Genomic DNA, 18,576 nt, shown 5'->3' on the forward strand with positions numbered 1-18,576 from the left:
TGTTGCCAGGGAGTGGGGCAGGAGCAGTTGTGCATCTCTCTCTGACACAGATGAAGGGGGTGAAGGTTTTAGGAGTGTGCTCTGCACAGAACTTGATACACTAAACCCTTCAAATGTGCGATTTTGAGTTGCACTTAATTTGCATGAACGCGAGATAGCACAACTCAAAATCCTGCTCCCCTCTGCCCTGGCTCAACCCCCTCCGGCCCCATTTCAACTCCCCCCACAGTCCCACTTGCCACCCATGCATGAATCCAGCTCGCCCCCCACCCAGCTCTAGCTCTCGTTCAACTCCCCACCCTCCAGTTCAATGTCCCTGCTGGCTCACCATCCCCCCCGTGTGTGGTTTCAGCTCACCCCCACCCTCTGGGCACAGCCCCAGTTGAACCCACACACCTGCCTTGCTTGAACCCCGCCGCCTGGTTCAAACTTGCCACACATGGCTCCAGCTCAACCCTCCCGGCTGGGTCACCACCTGCATGTGGTTCCGGCTCAATTCCCCATCCCCCTGCAGCCCTAACCCACCCCAGGCTTAACACTTCTGCCTCCCTTCCCAGGGCCCCACTGCCAGGCTTAACTCTCCCCAGCTGTCCTCCCAACCCCAGGATTTACCTTTCCAAAGGAGCTCCAGGTGCTCCTGCTGCTTTCCCGGCTGCAGAACCTGTGTTCTGCTGGGGAAAAAAGCCACCCCTCTGCTTACAAGAAATCTGAGTTATATGAAGGTGTGTGGGAACACTCCCTTGTGTGAATCAAGGCACTACTGCACAGAGTGAGATGGATTTCTCCAGGGCTGTGCACCTGGGTGCTGTGGCAAGTCCCTTTGACTGAGCCTTCCCAGAGCTCATCTGATCTCTGTGTCTGTATTGCTCTTCATAGAGCTGGGACTCCATCCAACTCTGTGCTAACACTGGAGGTGACTGGAGGATCTGGTCCAGCTCAACCAGATCGTGGGGCACCCCAAAGGGCAGGTAGGTGTGCTCAGTGGTATTTCTGCACATTAAGTGACAGTCTCAAGGGTATCTCTGTGACTGAACCTGTCACAAGCACTAAAAAGGATGAGCATTAATATGATAGCACTGAAAAATGTAGGCAGGAGTAACAAGGTGGATATGTAACAGTGTACATCTCTTGATGCAGAATGAGTTTCCCTGTCTTCCCTGATCTGTTCATGTGCTTATAGATGCAGGATGCAAATACCTGCGCTGTGCAGAGTCGAGCCCTATACAGGGTTCTCGGTTGTTTTAAGAAATAAGTTACCTAGTGTTTGGAAAAACAACAAGAAGTCCTGTGGCACCTAATACACTAACAGATATTTTGGAGCATAAGCTTTCATGGGCAAAAGAAGCAGGTCTTTGCCCACAAAAGCTTATACTCCAAAATATCTGTTAGTCTATAAGGTGCCACAGGACTTCTTGTTGTTTTTGTGGACACAGACTAACACAGCCAGCCCTCTGATACTAGTATTTGGAATGATGTGTGTATGCTGCATAATAGCGATTTCCATCAGACACTTTCATTACATTTATCTTGTAAAGAGAAACTGATATGGAGGATTTGCTGTAACCGTGTGCAAGCTGCAAGGTAATATATCCCCTTGCACTTTGAATCGGTGTCAATTTGTGTTTGCAATTCACTTGAGGGGAAAAAATAAACACATGTGAAACAATCTTTTCTTACTGATTTTGTAACGGTGCCTTTAAAAAGCTCTTAAGACGCTACTTGAATTCATTTCCACTTACAGAAGTGGACTGCTTCAACTTTTCCATTCCTGTGGAATAATTTTCCATGCATCTCATCACATGATTTTCACATGGTTCATAGACTTCAAGGCCAGAAGGGACCATTTTGGAAAAAAGAGAAGTTGCCATACTAAATCAGCCCATTGACTCAGTACGTCTGGTACTCTGCTATGTATTGTTCACGAGAAAGTGTGGGGGGGAAAAATCCCCATAATGAACCTAGATGGTTGTGCATTTTTGCAAACAGTGGAAAAATCCTTCCTCTTCCCTAGAGCAATCAGTTTATGCCGTAATGCTTGAGATTTATCTTTATCTCGCCAATTACAAATATTATCATAAAATTATACAGCTCTTTTTGAAACCCAGCTGCAGAAGCTGACTCTGATCTAAAGGAGCAGTGAATTCTGCCATCAGCTTGCATTTTGGTTATGACATGATCACACTCTGTACGTGTGTATGTGAATATATACCTATACATGAGTCTAATACTCCCTGTTTCCTTGGCCCATAAGGGCAGAGAGCACTGAAGAGGTAGCACTTTTCAGACCCTATCCAGCTTTCTAACTAACGACCCCTTTGGTTGGTGGAAATAGTAGTATCTTGGCATTTAGGAAGGAGCTGTACCCACTTCTCTTAGGCAATGTCTATACTAGACATAGAAGTTGACTGCCAATACGCAATTTTAGCAATGCTGATTGTGTAGCTAAAATTGACTTATCAGCAGTTGACTTCAATGTCTGTCTATATGGAAGAAGGTCAATGGGAGCATTTGTCCCATCGACCCTCCCTAATCCTTACCACTCGTGAGAAGTTCTGGGGTTGACTTAAACCCTGGAAAGTGCTGTTTCCTGCGTGTGTGAAACAAAACTCGGGAAGATTCACCCTCAGCAGGTTGATCTTCTGCAGTAGTGTAGACCCCGCCTTAGCCTGTGGGAAGGCTGTTGTGAGGTAAAGCCTCAGAGGAAGTGAGTAAGAGAAGAGGATGATGACAATGAGGGGATCATAAAAGGCCTCTAAGGAAGGGGTGGGTGGACACAAAGAGGGAGAATGTATAAAAATGCATGTGCACAGGACGTATGTGGAAGGGAATGGGAGCAGACAGACTTTTTAACCAAACAATGATTTTTGTACGGGAGAAAAAACAGAATGATTAAATAATTGCAGGTTTGTTTTTTTTTTAAATTCAGTTGGGTAAAACTGCTCTGTCAGATAAGTCAGATTTTTTTTTGAATTGAAAAACTCCCCAAAGACCAAGTTTAGTGTTGCTTATGCTTTCTTTAAACACTTTTTTCCAAATATTTGCATTTGAAATAAATTAGAGAATGTTTGGATTTCTGTCACTGAAACACAGAACACAGAAATTAGAAAATGAAAGATGAAGAAAAAAGTGTTATCTTTTCTGAAGGGACTTAAAATGTTGCCTCAGGAAAGCATTTGCCCACTCTCAATTTTTGTTTGATAAAACAAAAGAACCTTAGACGATAAAACCAGGGTCCAAGAAAAACATTTAGTTTGAAAAAAAAAAAAAGACTGAAAAATGTAGCCTTGGAAAGACCACTGCTTACATGGGATTGCTCAACAAATTCCTGTTGCGTGAGGTTTGGCATATACTTTCTAAAAATATCAGCATCTCAGGAAGCTAGACAAAACCCAGGTCTTGGACCAAATGAGGTGTGCAGTGTGAATATCTAAGTGATTATATCAAAAAGGAAATGTGCCCAAATTTAACGGTATAAGCCCCCCATCCCCCATGCAGTATGAACATAGCATGTACTGTCCTTACCATAATATATAGCCAACAGAGAAGGTACATATTGCAGCCAGTCCACAGCTCCTGCTGGGATACTGATGACGTGTTGTTCTCATCTCGATTAATATAAAGGGCAAAACTGTTGTATGCTAAGAAAAAAAACAAAACGCAACAGGAGAAAACCAGGTGATAAAAATGATTCTCACTGCATTTCAGCACTTGTTCTTCAACAGGAAACTTTATAGTAAAGGCTTCTAACAAGAAAAGCAACATTCAGAGGTAATCTCTTTATAGGTATGGAAAAAGACACAACCATGCACATATAAAACCAATCAAATGTAACCTCTATTGCTTAAATTGGCCTCTCTAACATCTGGCCACTGAGGGGAGAATAAGAAAAAGTGAGCAGAACAATGCATTTTATTTCAGCTGAGGGTTACTGCAAAGGAATATTTTAAGGGACAGGACCTGAAACTAGGAGAACTGAATTGTACTCCCAGTTCTGCTCCACAACTGCTATATGACCTTCACCACATCAGGTAGGTCGGACATTCAGTATTTTGGGATGCCCAACTTCAGACCCCAATGGTTAGAGGCGCAGAACACTTACATCTTTAAGTGAAACAAGGGAAGCTGCAGGTGTTTAGCACATTGGAAATGGACCTAATGTGTATCAATTTGGGGAACCCAAAATGGGGATAAAATAGGATCATTGCTTTCTTGCAAAAGTGCTGAGAGTTTTAACTTGTTAATTTTGGTAAAATTAATTTATATCTTCAGAGAAAAGGCACCAAAGCCAGAGTTCTAACAATGCCTATTTCGAATTTGTCCGTGTTTGGAAGAGACAGCCTTTATTGTATCATTTCACCTTCTAGTTTTTCCTGTGCTGTACCTTCTAAAATGATCTTCTCACTCAATTAACATCAGCAGAGTGAAAAAGGGTGTACTCCCCCTGTCCCCAAATGTGATGCACAGATTTCAAAATTTTAGCAGGCATGAAAGTGTACGTAAATGAGGAGCAACTGTGTCTCCAAGTAAGATTTGGACTAGGATTTTCATTGTTTGACCAGACAACTCAGGCACAAGTGCTCCTCTTCATGCATGCAGACCTGCTGCGGATCTGTACACCAACCTCCCACTGAGATCAAAGCGAAGTCTGCTGGTGTCAGGATTGCGGGAGCAGTCTAAAGCATAAACCAGATTCCATTCTTTCTTAGCACTGGCTCAGGAATAAGAAAAGAAGGTTGTTGATTATGGCCAAATCCTGTCATTAGATGAACAAGCAACACTTTCCTTTGTTAACCTGGGTGGAAGCTGCAGATTGGGCTCTGAATTTGAATTTATTAATTACAATAGGGTCTCAACATTTGCAAGGGTTCCGTGTTTAGAACCCTTGCGAATGTTGATTTTTCACGAATACGGGGCTGCCTGGAGCCCTGGTGGGGAATCAGCTGCTCGGCCACTTGTGAATAATTGAATTAGTGAGCATTAAGTTCACGAATCCTGAGACTCTACTGTACAATGTGAGCACCTTAAAATGTTAACAAGAATTCTGCTGGGAAGGGTAGAGATGCTAAATATATCTCCGTGAGGATAAGACGACTTAATGAGATAAAACAAAACAGCTTTTTGTACCTCTGCTCTTTAACAACTGTAAACAATTACTTAGATGGGAAAAACTAAGACAGTGGAAATTTCTTTGGCTCACAGATGTAACAATCTGGATTGGATAAGTGCTCTGATTTTCAATACACTAGTAATTAATGACTGGCATTTAGAGAATGTCAGGTGGATAACATAGCAGTTAAAGGAGCTTGCAGCGTCTTCATCTTTTAACAGCTTGTTCTATGACCAGCACCATGGGACCTCATATCCCCATGGCTCCAGTAAGGGTCAGGAGAACACTGGCTGCCCACATCTTTGCAAAGTCAGCTGGCTGATGAGCCTTGCCCTCCCCAGAGACAAAACCATTGGGAGGAGGCTTCTGTGTTGGGCATATGGTGGAAGCCTGGGGACCGCCATGGGTGGGAGCTGCTGAAGGCAGGAGAATGAAAGGAGGGAGGAGCAACCCTTGAATGGGGGGGCCTTCCTGGTTGGTGCTAAAAGGCGGGGGGGCAGCTGAGCCTTGCGGGGTGCTGGAACACTTTTCATAGTGGGGGTGCTGACAGCCCTTGAACCAAATGATAACCCTGCATACTGTGCTGCAGACCCTCTCCCCCAGCAATAAGTCATTACAAGTCCAAAGCCTGATCCCGCTAATCCTCGCACAAGTGCAGTTCCAACATGCAAGATGACAGCCAATGAAATACACAGCAATGTCTCTCTCAGCCAGCAGCACTGGGTGGAGCAATGGTCTCAACGCTGAGCAGCTCCAGGGTTTAAGAGAACAGAACCCTCTTAGTTCACTCGCCTCCCTCCATTGTTTGGTCACCACTAAAGGTTCCAGCAGGTAAATTTACCAGAACTCCCTACCCCCAAGGGCAGCTAGTACTTCGGGGCTGGGGGTGGTGGTGAGACTTTCCTTCCAGCTGAGCTCTCTTCCTGCACAGAGCTGGGCATTTTGCAGCAAGGGCGGGCAGAGGCTTTGTGCAAGCTCTGGGCTTGATAGGGAGGAGGGGTGGGGCTGAGCTCCCTTGCACACCAATGAAAAGCAGCTAACGTCCCACGCTTGGCACTCACGCCAGGGGCTGCCAATCCCTGCCCTAGGGAGTCTGATGCCAGCCATGTTTGGCAGACAACCTATTCACATTCCCCCACACCCAGGGATTCCAGAACCTCTGGTTGGGAACCTCTGAGATGCAGGAAGGTGGAGCCAACTGATGTTTAGTTCTATGCCCTTGCCAAGAGACATAGGTTAGCATTACATTAGATTAGTAAATGTCACATGGCCAGTGTCATTATTCCTTAGTTTCAGTGGCTACTGTTCTAGGTCCTCAAGGTAGTTCTTAATTTTGTGGTACACAAATGAAAAAGCTCAAGGGAATGTCATTGTTTTCCTTGCACAGATACATATGGCTCTGCTGCTTACTTGTGCCTCAGTCCTCTCTCCTTTTGACACCACTCTTTGGGAATGGCTACACAGCAGGGAAGAACCCATGGCTGGCCTGTCTCAGACAGCTCAGACTCATGGGGCTTCAGCTGAGGGGCTATCTCATTGCTATGTAGACTTCTGGGCTCAGAACCCAGGTCTCGCCTACCACCCAGTTGGCTGGGAGGGCCGCAATGGTCAGGCTCCAGCCCATGCCTAGATCTTTATATTGCAGTGAAACAGTTTCATGGTCCAAGTCGGCTGGTGCAGGCCAGCCCCAGGTTCTTCTTTGCTGTGTAGGCAAAGCCACTGAGTCTCTCCACTGGTGCTCTTTCTCTTTCTATGCCAAGTAAAATTGTGGCCCACACCTTTTACAGCTCTCTGCTTCTCTGTTCCCACTACTCCTTATTCCCCCTCTTGCTCTGCTTCTCTCTCCCACCTCATTGCTCCTTTTGTATACTTCTCTCATGCTGCCCCTTTGGGCTGTCACTCGCTCACATCTTGTCAGACAGCCAATCATCTGGACCTTCATTCAAATCACTCTTTAAAACCCATTTGAGCTAAGCCTGCCACCTAAGCTAGAAGTATTGTGTTTCACAGCTTAAAAAAAAAAAAAAAGCAGGGCCCACTACTCTGGACATTAAAGTATTTGTATTATTTTACACTTCTTTCACTCTCGCTCTCATTTTAATCTAGTTAGACCTGTTTCTGTCTCTGCTTTTCATACACTTTATAGCACTCTGTTGCCATTTAAAAACACAAAAAATAGCTAAATAGTTTGGCAAAATTTAGAAGGAATGTCTGGCTTCTGGGCTGAGAACGTGCGTGTATCAGAGTTCCATCCAATACAAGCTAACAAGTTGCAATCCTAAGAAAATAAGAGTTGACCACAAAACTAATAGTAGACCCAAAATTATGGTGTGTCCTGAAAAATGACTTTGTAAAAATTAATGACACAATTTTACTCAACAGATCTGTTCTTTTGTATAACCACATAAGAAAGAGCTTTTTCTGCTTTTCATCCCCACTAACTCTGGAGAGCTCTTTGTGGGATAGTGAACAACAGGTTCTGTTCCATCTTGGGCAGCAGAGTTCTCCCAAGGCCTGATCTACATATAAAACTGGATCAACCAGATTAGTTGCTCAGAGCTGTGAAAAATTTAGGTAAACTTAACTCTCGGTGCCCAGGTTTCAGGAAAAATTGTTCTATTGACTTCACTACCACCTCTCAAAGATCAACTACAACCATGGAAAAGCTACTTCCACCAGTGCGGGAAGTGTATACGCTGTGTCCTCCAGCGTTATGGCTGCTGTGCACTGCACCATGGAAATACACTAGTTTCAATAATTTACCTCTGTGCAAACCTACTGAAGGCAAAGAGGTTGCACGGGTGTCATTGAGGGTATAATTCAAAGACAGTTAGGGGAGGGAGGGCTGCACAGATGTGAGGTTAACTTGGTTTGAAGAACCTTGATTACTGGAAATGATGTCTGAGATAGAAACACAGCAAAATCTCAGCTTCAGTGCCAGAGCTCAGCCTCGTGTGTCGGGACTTATGAAGGGTTACCACACTCGAACTTTCAAAAAGGAGGATGACCCTGAGAGGGAGTGCATCTGTATCATTATCTACCAACTCATGTTGTATTAATGTTATAGTATATACAGTACATTAATACAGCGTGAGCTGGTACATACTGATAGATACACCTCTTGGGGTGTCCTCTTTTGAAAGTTCAGATATGGTAACAGTTATGTGACTGAAAATTTGGCAACCCCAGGCTGATATGGGGCCAAAAGAGCAATTAGGAGCCTCAAAATCAGCTGTCAATTGGGCTACAGTTTGTGGGTCAAGGGAAGCAGCTGGCTTGCTGCTGCCCCTGCGTGGTCATGTGGAGGTGTCCATTGTTTAGCTTCTCTTCTGGACCAAGTCTAAATCCCATTAATCTTTACAATGCTTGGTTCAGAGTGTCTGTCTCCCCGGTAGCCCCCAGCGTAGGGAGACCAGGCCTAAGGTCTCAACCTCACAGTTGTTGCATGGCTGGAGCTCACAGCCAGGCCTAAGGTCTCAACCTCACAGTTGTTACATGGCTGGAGCTCAGCTTTCAGGCACTGATTTCTAAACTCCTCTGGCATCAGGGTCTTCCTCCTGCCTGAGAACTACTCCCAGTCCTCTGAACTAAGTCCTTCCTGAAGAAGGCTTCACCCCGACCCTTGATTTGAGAATCAGTGTTTCCATCCGGCCTCATCAAGGCTGTTAACACAACACAGGTGGTCTGAGACAGTTCCTTTAGTAATCAGGGTTGGCTGGGCACAGGACTCCAGACTTTCAAGGCAAACCGCACTGTTACTGGTTGTAAGTTCTGATGGTGTTTCTTGTGAGGTGGTCACCTGTTCATCCTGGTCACCTGTTCATTCAGCCTGAAGCCAACACCTGATTTCACATTAGTCACTAAAGAGCCATTGGAAGATGATAATTTTTTTTTAATGACTCAGGCTCGATTCAAAACTGAAATTTAAAAGGTGAAAGATTATTTTAGTTCACTGTAAATCCCAGGAACCATCCTGTCTTGATAGCAAAAGGGTTTCATTATTACAGGTATACAGTACAATCTTAATAATTAGTACAATTAAACAAATTGATGAAAAGTAAAGTTTAATGGCTTTGAAATCCAAAATAATTTTTTTGTCACTACAGACTATGAGGGTCTGAAGTACTGGCTTCTCCACAGAAGGATAAGCTTGAATGATTTTACAGGAAATAATGAGAAATTATGCTTCTGTCCTTTTGATGGTATGTGGGTATCCATGGATACTACATACAACTATAAAGAGTTGCAGTTCTTTATTAGCTATAAGTGATGCATCAGGCTAACAGGAGTGCAGGAAACAGAAGGCTATGGAATATGGTGAGAGACTCTAATGATGGTGTGGTAGCATCCTGTTTTGGCTTATATTCCTGAGCCCTCAGTACGCCACCAAACTAGGTCCCTCGTGAAACCTGACACTTCTCCTTCACTTCCCATTATTATACTTCAGGTGGTATTTCTACGTATACAATAGACACGCTCATGCTTAATCAGAACACTTGCTTCTAAGGCATTTCATTTCTGAAAATGAAGCATGCAGATCATCAGCCTATGTTGACAGCATGGGGCCTAGACTTACTATTGGATCCCACAAGCTACGCAATGCTGGACAGTGGACGGTGCTTGAATGGGAGCCCCCCTAAGGGTATGTATTTGCTTAGCTGGGAGTGAGCCTCGCAGCCACAGCAGATGGAGTTGCTCTAGTAGGACTCAAACTATGATGCTAAAACTATCAGTGTGCATACTCCGAACCAAGATCTTTAGCCCAGCTCAGATTGAGAGTGCAAACTCCAGCCTGAATTGGAACAAGCACAAGTGTGTTTATCCAGATTGGAAGAATCTCTGTCTATGCAGTGTAGCCATACAACAGGCAAACTGAGGTGCTGCAGCAAATATTTGCTGTGATTCAACAGCTAGTGCTCCTCCTTCCTAGCCAATAGTAAATAATGCTCCAGCATGGTACTAGTAAGGGATGTTAGAGGGGCTGACTTTTGAATAGGAAACAAAACTGAGATCCCGGTCACTTGTCTCAGGGTAACTGAAAATACAATCTCATGGGACAAGAACTCCTGGGGTGTTAACTTACTTAATGGGTATCCTATTGTCTATTAACAGGGCTTAATGCCTCCTTCTGAAGCATCTGATTCTGGTCAGAGACAGGATATTAGACTAGAGGGACTATTGGTGAAGGTGGGGGCAGTTCCTACATTCCTAACCTCTGTGTCCAGAACAAATTCCAATAATATTGTGCTTTTCAAAATTCCTCCCTGCCTTTCCAAGCCAGTATTATCCTTCTCTTTCTGTTCTAAATTCTCATGTTATCGTGTGCTGTTTAATAGCTGCTGCACTTCGGAATGGGTGAAGCACTCCATGTACCTCCCTCTCTTCTTTTCCATAGGCATGTAAAACATGCTGAGATTAAAGGTGTCATAGAAGTGAAAAATATTAGCAAAATAACCTACACACTTTCTACTAAATTTAAAATCTCTGCTAGTGTACTCACCTTAGCAACGGATAATGACATAGCTAAAAATTGCCACAGTAGCAGGCAGCCACACTTGTAGCATAGTAGCCGAACTAATAATGCCATCTCCATGTTCCCTTCTTGGGGTAAAATTGAGAACTAGATAGCTATCTTATAAAACCACGGGCAGTATTATTGAATGTGTGACAGCTGAAATAGTTGACACGTGTGTGTGTGTGTGTGTGTGTGTAAAATGTCATTTGCAGGGTAGCACCTTCCACCAATGCAGCATAATTCACACAGAAAGCAGCAGGAGATCAGAACTGGGCGTGTAATAAACTGGAATCCTTAACAGTCTGAAACCTCATGACCTTATGAGGGTGAGCATGCTGGCAGCACTTTCCCTTTTACAAATGAGAAATTATTACTATTAAATGAGACACGCTGATGCACAGGATGCACTCCAAGGCAGCCACAGGCAGCTTGGTAATTATTATTGTACAGTTTAAGAGAGGAAGAAGTATTATGTGATCTAAACAAAGATCCATACTCTCCAACGCCCCAAGAGCCAGAGAAAACAATTTTCAATCAATAGGAGAGTATAATGCTCTTGGAAAAAAAATTAACACTTCCTCTTGCCTATAAGGGGGAAGGGATAGTTCAGTGGTTATAGCAGTGGCATTATAAACCCAGGCCTGTGAGCTCAATCCTTGAGGGGAGTCATTTAGGGCTGTGCAGCAAATAGATTCAAAAATCCTGTCTGGGATGGTGATATAGGTGCTGCTGTTAGGGCAGGGGACTGGACTCAATGACCTCTCCAGGTACCTTCTAGTTCTATGGGATATGTATATCTCCAGATATTATTACTACAAGCCACTCTCTTCCTCTTTTGTGAAGCTATGTATATAGGACACTGTACAGCTGAATTAACTGGAATTGTAATGTACAGTGCATGGCCTCTCCATGCTACCCACTGTTGACAGGCTCACCCCCTTTGTTTCTGATATACATAGTGTATATAACACAGTTAAAAGAGCAATGGTGCACATACTTGCCATACTCCTGGGTTAGGTGTATTTATTTATGGCTTTTCCACAATCCCAATCACTGCTCTATCTGAACACTTCAAAAATATGAATAAAGTTAGCCTCATAATATTGCTATAAGGAATGGAAAGGAAGTACTGTTGTTCCCATTTTGCAGAAGAGGAGCTGAGTCAGGAGATTAAATGACTTTCCCTAAGTCACTCAGGAAGTCTGGGGCAGAGTTGAGAACAGAATCAAGCCTGAATTTAGTCTATTGCCTTAACCACAAGAACAGCCCCTCTCATACAGAGGGGAGACAGGGTAACAAAAAGCTGGCTAAAACCATTTCCAGACCATAACGTTTGTAGTTTTGAGCCACTCTGGACCTCTCTGCATTACTCTGTTCCTTTGATCTACCGACTGTCCTTGATCCTCCTCCATCAGTTTTCACAGGCTGTTCTTATTACCTCTCTCAGAACCATTCCACTCCCATTTTTCAACTCCTGCTGCTTCAAGCTGCTCTCTTTCCAGTCCTATCCTGACAAGACATGCTACTCTTTCTCTGCTCTTACCCCCTATGTTACTTAACCCTTCCAAAGATGGGTTCTCTCTTTTTCTCTGTATCTTCCAGCTTTTCACAGCTCATCTACATAAATATCTCCTGTAGGTATACATAGTTCTCTATTAGTGGGCCATATAAAAATTTTTATTTGAGTACAATATGCATACACAAACCTCCAAACAATTCTTTGCCTCCAGGTGACATAGTATACAGTGATATATCTATTCCCTTTACTCTTGTGTGGTCCAGGAAATAATAAACCAAGCAAATGATTTACTCTACTTATTTCTCCAATATCAGATCCTACTCCTTTTCTCCTGAGACCATAAAGTACATGTGAAATATAATTTAACTTTATCAGAGGGGTAGTCGGATTAGTCTGTATCTGCAAAAACAATGAGAAGTCCTGTGTTACCTTATAGACTAACAGATATTTTGGAGCATAAGCTTTTGTGGGTAAAGACCCACTTCGTTAGATGCATGTAGTGGAGATTCCAGAGGCAGGTCTAAACATACAAGCTTCATTAAGTTTCTTTAACTTTCTACTTCAAATCAAAACATTAGCAGGAAAACAAAATCCCACTAGCAGAATTCTGAACTTTGCTGAATGCCACTTGTTAATGAGTATAATAATTAGTATTTAATGACTGTTATAATTCATGAATCTCTTGTTCATCTGATCTCAAATTTGGTAGAATTTTTTTTTCATCCACGTACCTAATCTTTCAGTTTTGAAGTCGCTACTCCTTTGTGAACTTCTCAGGCAGAGCAGCAAGGTGGATTTATTCTATAAACTCAATACAGCCATCACTATGCAGCAGCTCCTGCCAGTCCATTATAACAACATACACAGACATTTTGTAATGATACCCATGTGATTAATTGCAGAGCTACATGAGAAATTGCTTTTAACATGCACTTCTGGGTAACTTACCTGCATTCTACTCACTAAACCACCTGCATTGGGACTACTTCAAGCTACCTGCCATTTTTTAAAGTTCCATCCAAAGTAGTACTTCCTGGGATCTTTTCAGCTGCCTCCAAAATTGCAGCCCCACTGCATTTATATAGATTATGCATACCATAAAGTTTTTATCAGCTTTGACTGTTGGATGGTCACTTTATGTACAAATGAGTGCCAAGAAACATTTCACACCCCAGTGCACCGTGATGTTTTAATAGGTGACATTTCACCAAAATATACCTTGTAAGTGTATTTTAGAGATTATTTAAGACAACGTTACTAATATGAAAAATAATATTCCTCTCCCTGAAAAACCAGAGTCCTGGAGTACCATGAGTCCAATTATACAGATTTCTGATAGAGAGAAAAATGATCACATGTACTTTGTATAAACTACTTAAAATGATCTAAAATATAGACCTTGCACTCTATTAGGGCTAGAACAAAACCATAGAAACTTGGTGAAGGATATTTCTGGATTTACAAAACTGAAAAACTTCTGTTTCTAGGCTGGAGAGGCTGGACTTTGAATCTGTGAGTGGTCCAGTGCTGAACATTGTTTGTCCTGGGCCTCAGGCCAGTGTAATTTTGGGGCAGAAATTCCACATTTGGGAAAATAAGAAACATTTATTTGGCAGTTTCTTTTTTTAAGCAGCTGTTAGATGCTGCTCAGAAATCTGAACACTTGGAAGTAGATACTGAGGAGATGGAGCTACTGGATATTGTTCAGGTGAGGTAGCCAAAGATGCATAATAACAGAGAGAAAGCTGTGCTAGTCTATATACTATCAAAACAAAAAAACAGTCAAGTAGCACTTTAAAGACTAACAAAATAATTTATTAGATGAGCTTTCATGGGACAGAACCACTTCTTCAGACCATAGCCAGACCAAAACAGACTCAATATTTAAGACACAGAGAACCAAAAATAGTAATCAAGGTGGACAAATCAGAAAAAAAATTATCAAGGTGAGCAAATCAGAAAGTAGAGGGGTGGCGGGGGGGGTCAAGAATTAGATTAAACCAAATATGCAAATAAGCCCCTATAATGACCCAGAAAATTCCCATCCTGGTTCAAAACATGTGTTAATGTGTCGAATTTGAATATAAAAGAGAGTTCAGCAGCCTCTCTTTCAAGAGTGTTGTGAAAATTCCTCTTCAGTAAGACGCAAACTTCTTAGTCATTAACAGAATGGCCCACTCCATTAAAATGCTGGCTGACCAGTTTGTGGATCAGGAGTGTTTTTAATGTCTGTTTTGTGCCCATTAACTCTTTGGCCATTTCTACACAGGCCACTTTCTTTGAAAGTGGCATGCTAATACACAGCCCAAAATATGCTAACGAGGGGCGGATGCAAATTCCCTGCGCCTCATTAGCATAAGGTCACGGGATTTGGAGTCCGGAAGACCGTTCTTCCGGACTTCAAAATGCCATTTAGAAGCTCAGCCCCCGGGGTGGGGTCTTCCGGAGGCCCCTTCTTCCCAAAAATTTTTGGGAAGAAGGGGCCTCCGGAAGAAGGACTTCCTTCCGGAAGACCCCCAGGGGCCACGCTTCTAACTGGCGTTTTTGGAGTCCAGAGGAATGGTCTTCTGGACTCCAAATCATGTGCCCTTATGCTAATGAGGTGCGGAGAATTTGCATGCGCCCCTTGTTAGCATATTTTGGGCTGTGTATTAGCATGTAGAAATGGCCTTTGTCTAAGGGTGCGTCTACACTTGCATTCCTCTTTCAAAAGAGGTATGCAAATGAGGACAACTGAAAATGCAAATGAGGTATAATTTGCATATTTTGAACCTCATTTGCATATTCTAATTTTGAAAGAGCTTCTGTGTCATTTGATTTGCATGATGTGTATGGCACTATACATTTTAAATAGCATGCATTTCACTGTGTGAGAGAGACAGACAGACAGCAGTGTACTTGGTCATAAACTATATTATACATTTCCAACACTTGCTGCCCATTGTGTTTCAAGCTTTTTCAATATACAGAGCCACTAGCTTGTGTTCTAACTGGAACTATTATAGATTATTTTAATTTGGCACTGTTTATTTTAAAAGAAATGTTATTTTGATTGATCAGCAAAACTCTACAAGCTGCAGTAAAGGCAGTTTTGTCTGAGAGAGGGATAGTATAGAAATCCATAATCTACATCTTTACAGACTCACTTAAACCATCAGCTTTGACTTATGAGACCAGTTAAAAACTGCTTTATGCAAAAAGCATTAGTTTAATGATGGATCAAGAAATTTTGCCAGACATGCAGTGGCATAATTAATCAAGAATATTTCAGAAAGGGATTGCCTGAAGAGGTTATTGATTTCCTGTCACGACATGTTTTCCTTATGAGGTGCTATGATGCTATGTATCTGAGATGTTTTGGCATGTATTTTTCAGTGACTAAGCCTTGATCGCTCTTACTGGATTTCTGCCATTGGTGCACTGACATCTGAAACTACTCATGTTTGACAGCCTCATGCATGAGCTCTGTGGCTTCCAAGTTGGATGGGATTAGTATAGGAGCCTTTCTGAATACTTCGAGTTTAATTGAAAGCAGATATATACAACGATCTCAAGAGGGTGGCTTACTTCTCACAAATGGTATTGCATTAAATCACACGCACACGTTTAGACTGAGAAAGACTTCAGTGTTAACCAGTGTCATATACTCAAGCAAGCAGTTGCTCTTGTTTATATATATATATATATATATATATATGGAGATGTCTGATAATGACACATCTTCCTAAGAGATGAATGTTTTGCACAGTTGTAAGTGGGTAGATTCCAAGAACACCAGGGTGTACACATTTTCCGTAGAATAGCATTTCTTATTTTGACTGGAAGGTGTTTTGCCTTTTATCCAAACTTTTATGAAGGCATTTTCAGATTTCTTTTGTTAACCATGCTGGCTATATTATGATAAGTGAGCACAAACTACTCATTAGTGCAATCCCAAGGTTGTACAGTTACAATTAAAAATGTCAGAAAATATGAACGATAAGGTTTGCATAGCAGCATAGATACAGTCACATTATCTATACTGTGAGGAAAAATTACTTTCCTGTTTCTCATGTTAAGCATGCAATTTAATGTATTTTGAGCATTTATGTACTAGTATCTGAAAGCTTGTGTCACAGGTGTAATTACAGGTTGAACCTCTCTAACTCAGCACTCTCTCGTCTGCAACATCCATAATCCCACATGCTTTTCATTAGCCAAATGACCACTTATCATGGGTGTGGCCAAGTTTCCCATGGCCAAGTTTGTTTACTGCCATCAGTCCTGTCTCCCAGTGTTCTGTGCTGTTATTTAGCTCTAATTTATCCCAAATGTCTTCTAAGAGCCCAGTCAGCAATGGAAATATTGCTGCTATACAACATTGACATCCCATGGTCCAGAAAATTCTCTCTTTTGGCACTGGCTGGGTCTGGAGGGTACCAGACTACTGTGGCCCAACCTGCAATAAATTCATGACTGTAAAAGAGCTCAAGATTGTGGAGAACACAAAAATGGATTGTCAGACATTACCGATCCCAGTGATGACTGAACCTTGGGGATACTCTGAACAGAGAGAGCTCTCAGTCTTTTGTAGCACTTTCCAGCACTTCGTACTGACTTGTCAGACACCGTAAGCTGCAAGATCATCAGACTTCTTGCATGTGCTGTAGTGTGGGACTGTATATATTTGGCATCATTGTGTACGCTCCTTGTGGTCTTGGGTGGGTGGCTGAGTTGATTTGTGCCCAGAGGAACTGTGCTAGCAGAATCTGTGTAGAGCAGTGCAGGTGGCAGTTGGGTACCTGGGTATGGCTGTTGGACCAAGTAATCAACCATCAGTGTAGTGTCCATCATACAAGCAATGACACTGTTGCCTTCCAATTAGTTGTAGAATCAGGATAATAATTCAGACAATCATTTTGGTCAACAACTTTTGTCATGGGATAGAAACATGCCTCACTGTATCTGTACATCACTCAAGTATCATTTATAAAGTCAAGATTGCTGAGAGTTTAAAAACCAAGTGGTCGCAGAGTGCAAATTTCAATGATCATGATACCCTTGATAGTCTCAACAAAAAGACCGCTCAGCCAGGCTAGTAACTGCTTCCATTGCTTCACATTGTCTCAACAAACATTTTAGGCTTAAGAGTGACACAAACAGCATCATCGGTGGAATCTTAATATACACGTTTACTATATGCTGGACTGAAATAGCCTAAGTTAACATTGCCGTATGAAGCTTTTTTTTTTTTTTTAAAATATTTTAATTATGCAAACATAACGGTGCTTTAATATAGATTCTGAGCTTGGCACATTCTCTTGATGGAACCAGTACTGTTGTTCTCTGATGTCGGAAAGCCAGCCTAGCAGGAAGGGTGCAATATGGGAGCAGCAGGGTGCAATATGCACAGCAGGGTTGGCAGCCTCGCTGGGGCCCTACACAAGACGTGTGTGTATGTTGGGGGGGGAGTGGATGCTACCCCATGCTCCTAGAAGAGACGGGGCACCACCCCATCCCAGCCCTGCGCATCATCAGCACCGCAGGCCCCCATCATTCCTCAGCACTGTGCGGTGCTCCAGCAGCAATTTAAAGGGCCGGGGGCTGCAGCTGCACTAGCAGCAGTGGGGGCTGGGATCTTCAGGCCCATTTGTATTGCTGGGTATCAGGCAACTCCCTCCTTTGCCCCCTCTCCTGTTGGTGGGCCTGTCCCTCCACTACAGTCCAAAAAGCTGTGGAACGGGGCCGGGTGAAACCATTTTGCCCTGTTACCTCTAGCATTCACCATCCCTTGTGCTTCTATCGCTCCTTTCACCTCAGAATCTTGAAATATTTCATAAACAATTTCCATAACAGCTTTGTGAAGTAGAGGGGGTGCCTGAAGGACAGGGAGATCACATAAAGGCCACAGTCACATGTGCTAGCCACTAGCCTATGTTTCCCACCTTTCCACGGCTGTGTTGTGTATGAAAGCACATCTGTGTTGGAGATGATGGGAATATTGTGAGTTCGGGTGACCACAGATTACCCAACATCCAGATAAATTTAAAATTGCTGGGTACACCCCTGCATTGCTGCTATTAAAACAATCATAATAATTACAAGGCACACCCCTTTCTTGTCTGGTAAATCTAAATCTTTGTGTAATCTCTTCTGCCTCGTGTACTGTATTTTTTATTTGGTTACTAACCTTTACATTAACCAGTCTGTGGACAGTGTATACCATATTATGAAGCAAGCTGATTAGCTTCCATTCCAGTAACTTTTTATTTATAGTAAACTATTTCATATCCAGCAGCCCTGGGACCGGGAGGCTGCCAGATATTCAAATATTCTGGATAATAGAGAGGTATACTTAGTAGCGCATAACACTGAAGAAAAACAAGATCAGATATTAAGAAATAAACAAAAATGTATGCAGAGTACTTTATTCACCAACAGTAGTAATGTACACTC

At 42.7% G+C, this 18,576-nt stretch overlaps 1 protein-coding gene across 3 annotated transcripts in view; it reads right to left on the minus strand.

The window, feature by feature from the left end:
* The window catches only part of AIG1 (androgen induced 1), a 177,990-nt gene that overhangs the window by 15,513 nt on the left and 143,901 nt on the right, over positions 1 to 18,576 (minus strand). For 2 of the 3 annotated variants that reach the window (XM_074988717.1, XM_074988716.1), the window contains exon 4: positions 3,523 to 3,638. The exons of the other annotated variant lie outside the window; for it this stretch is intronic. In XM_074988717.1, the coding sequence (XP_074844818.1) occupies positions 3,523 to 3,638 (116 nt within the window). The remainder of the gene's footprint in view (positions 1 to 3,522; positions 3,639 to 18,576) is intronic. 3 annotated transcript variants of the gene reach the window in all.

The sequence above is a fragment of the Carettochelys insculpta genome, chromosome 3 (assembly GCF_033958435.1).
Source record: "Carettochelys insculpta isolate YL-2023 chromosome 3, ASM3395843v1, whole genome shotgun sequence".
NCBI classification, from domain to species: domain Eukaryota; kingdom Metazoa; phylum Chordata; order Testudines; family Carettochelyidae; genus Carettochelys; species Carettochelys insculpta.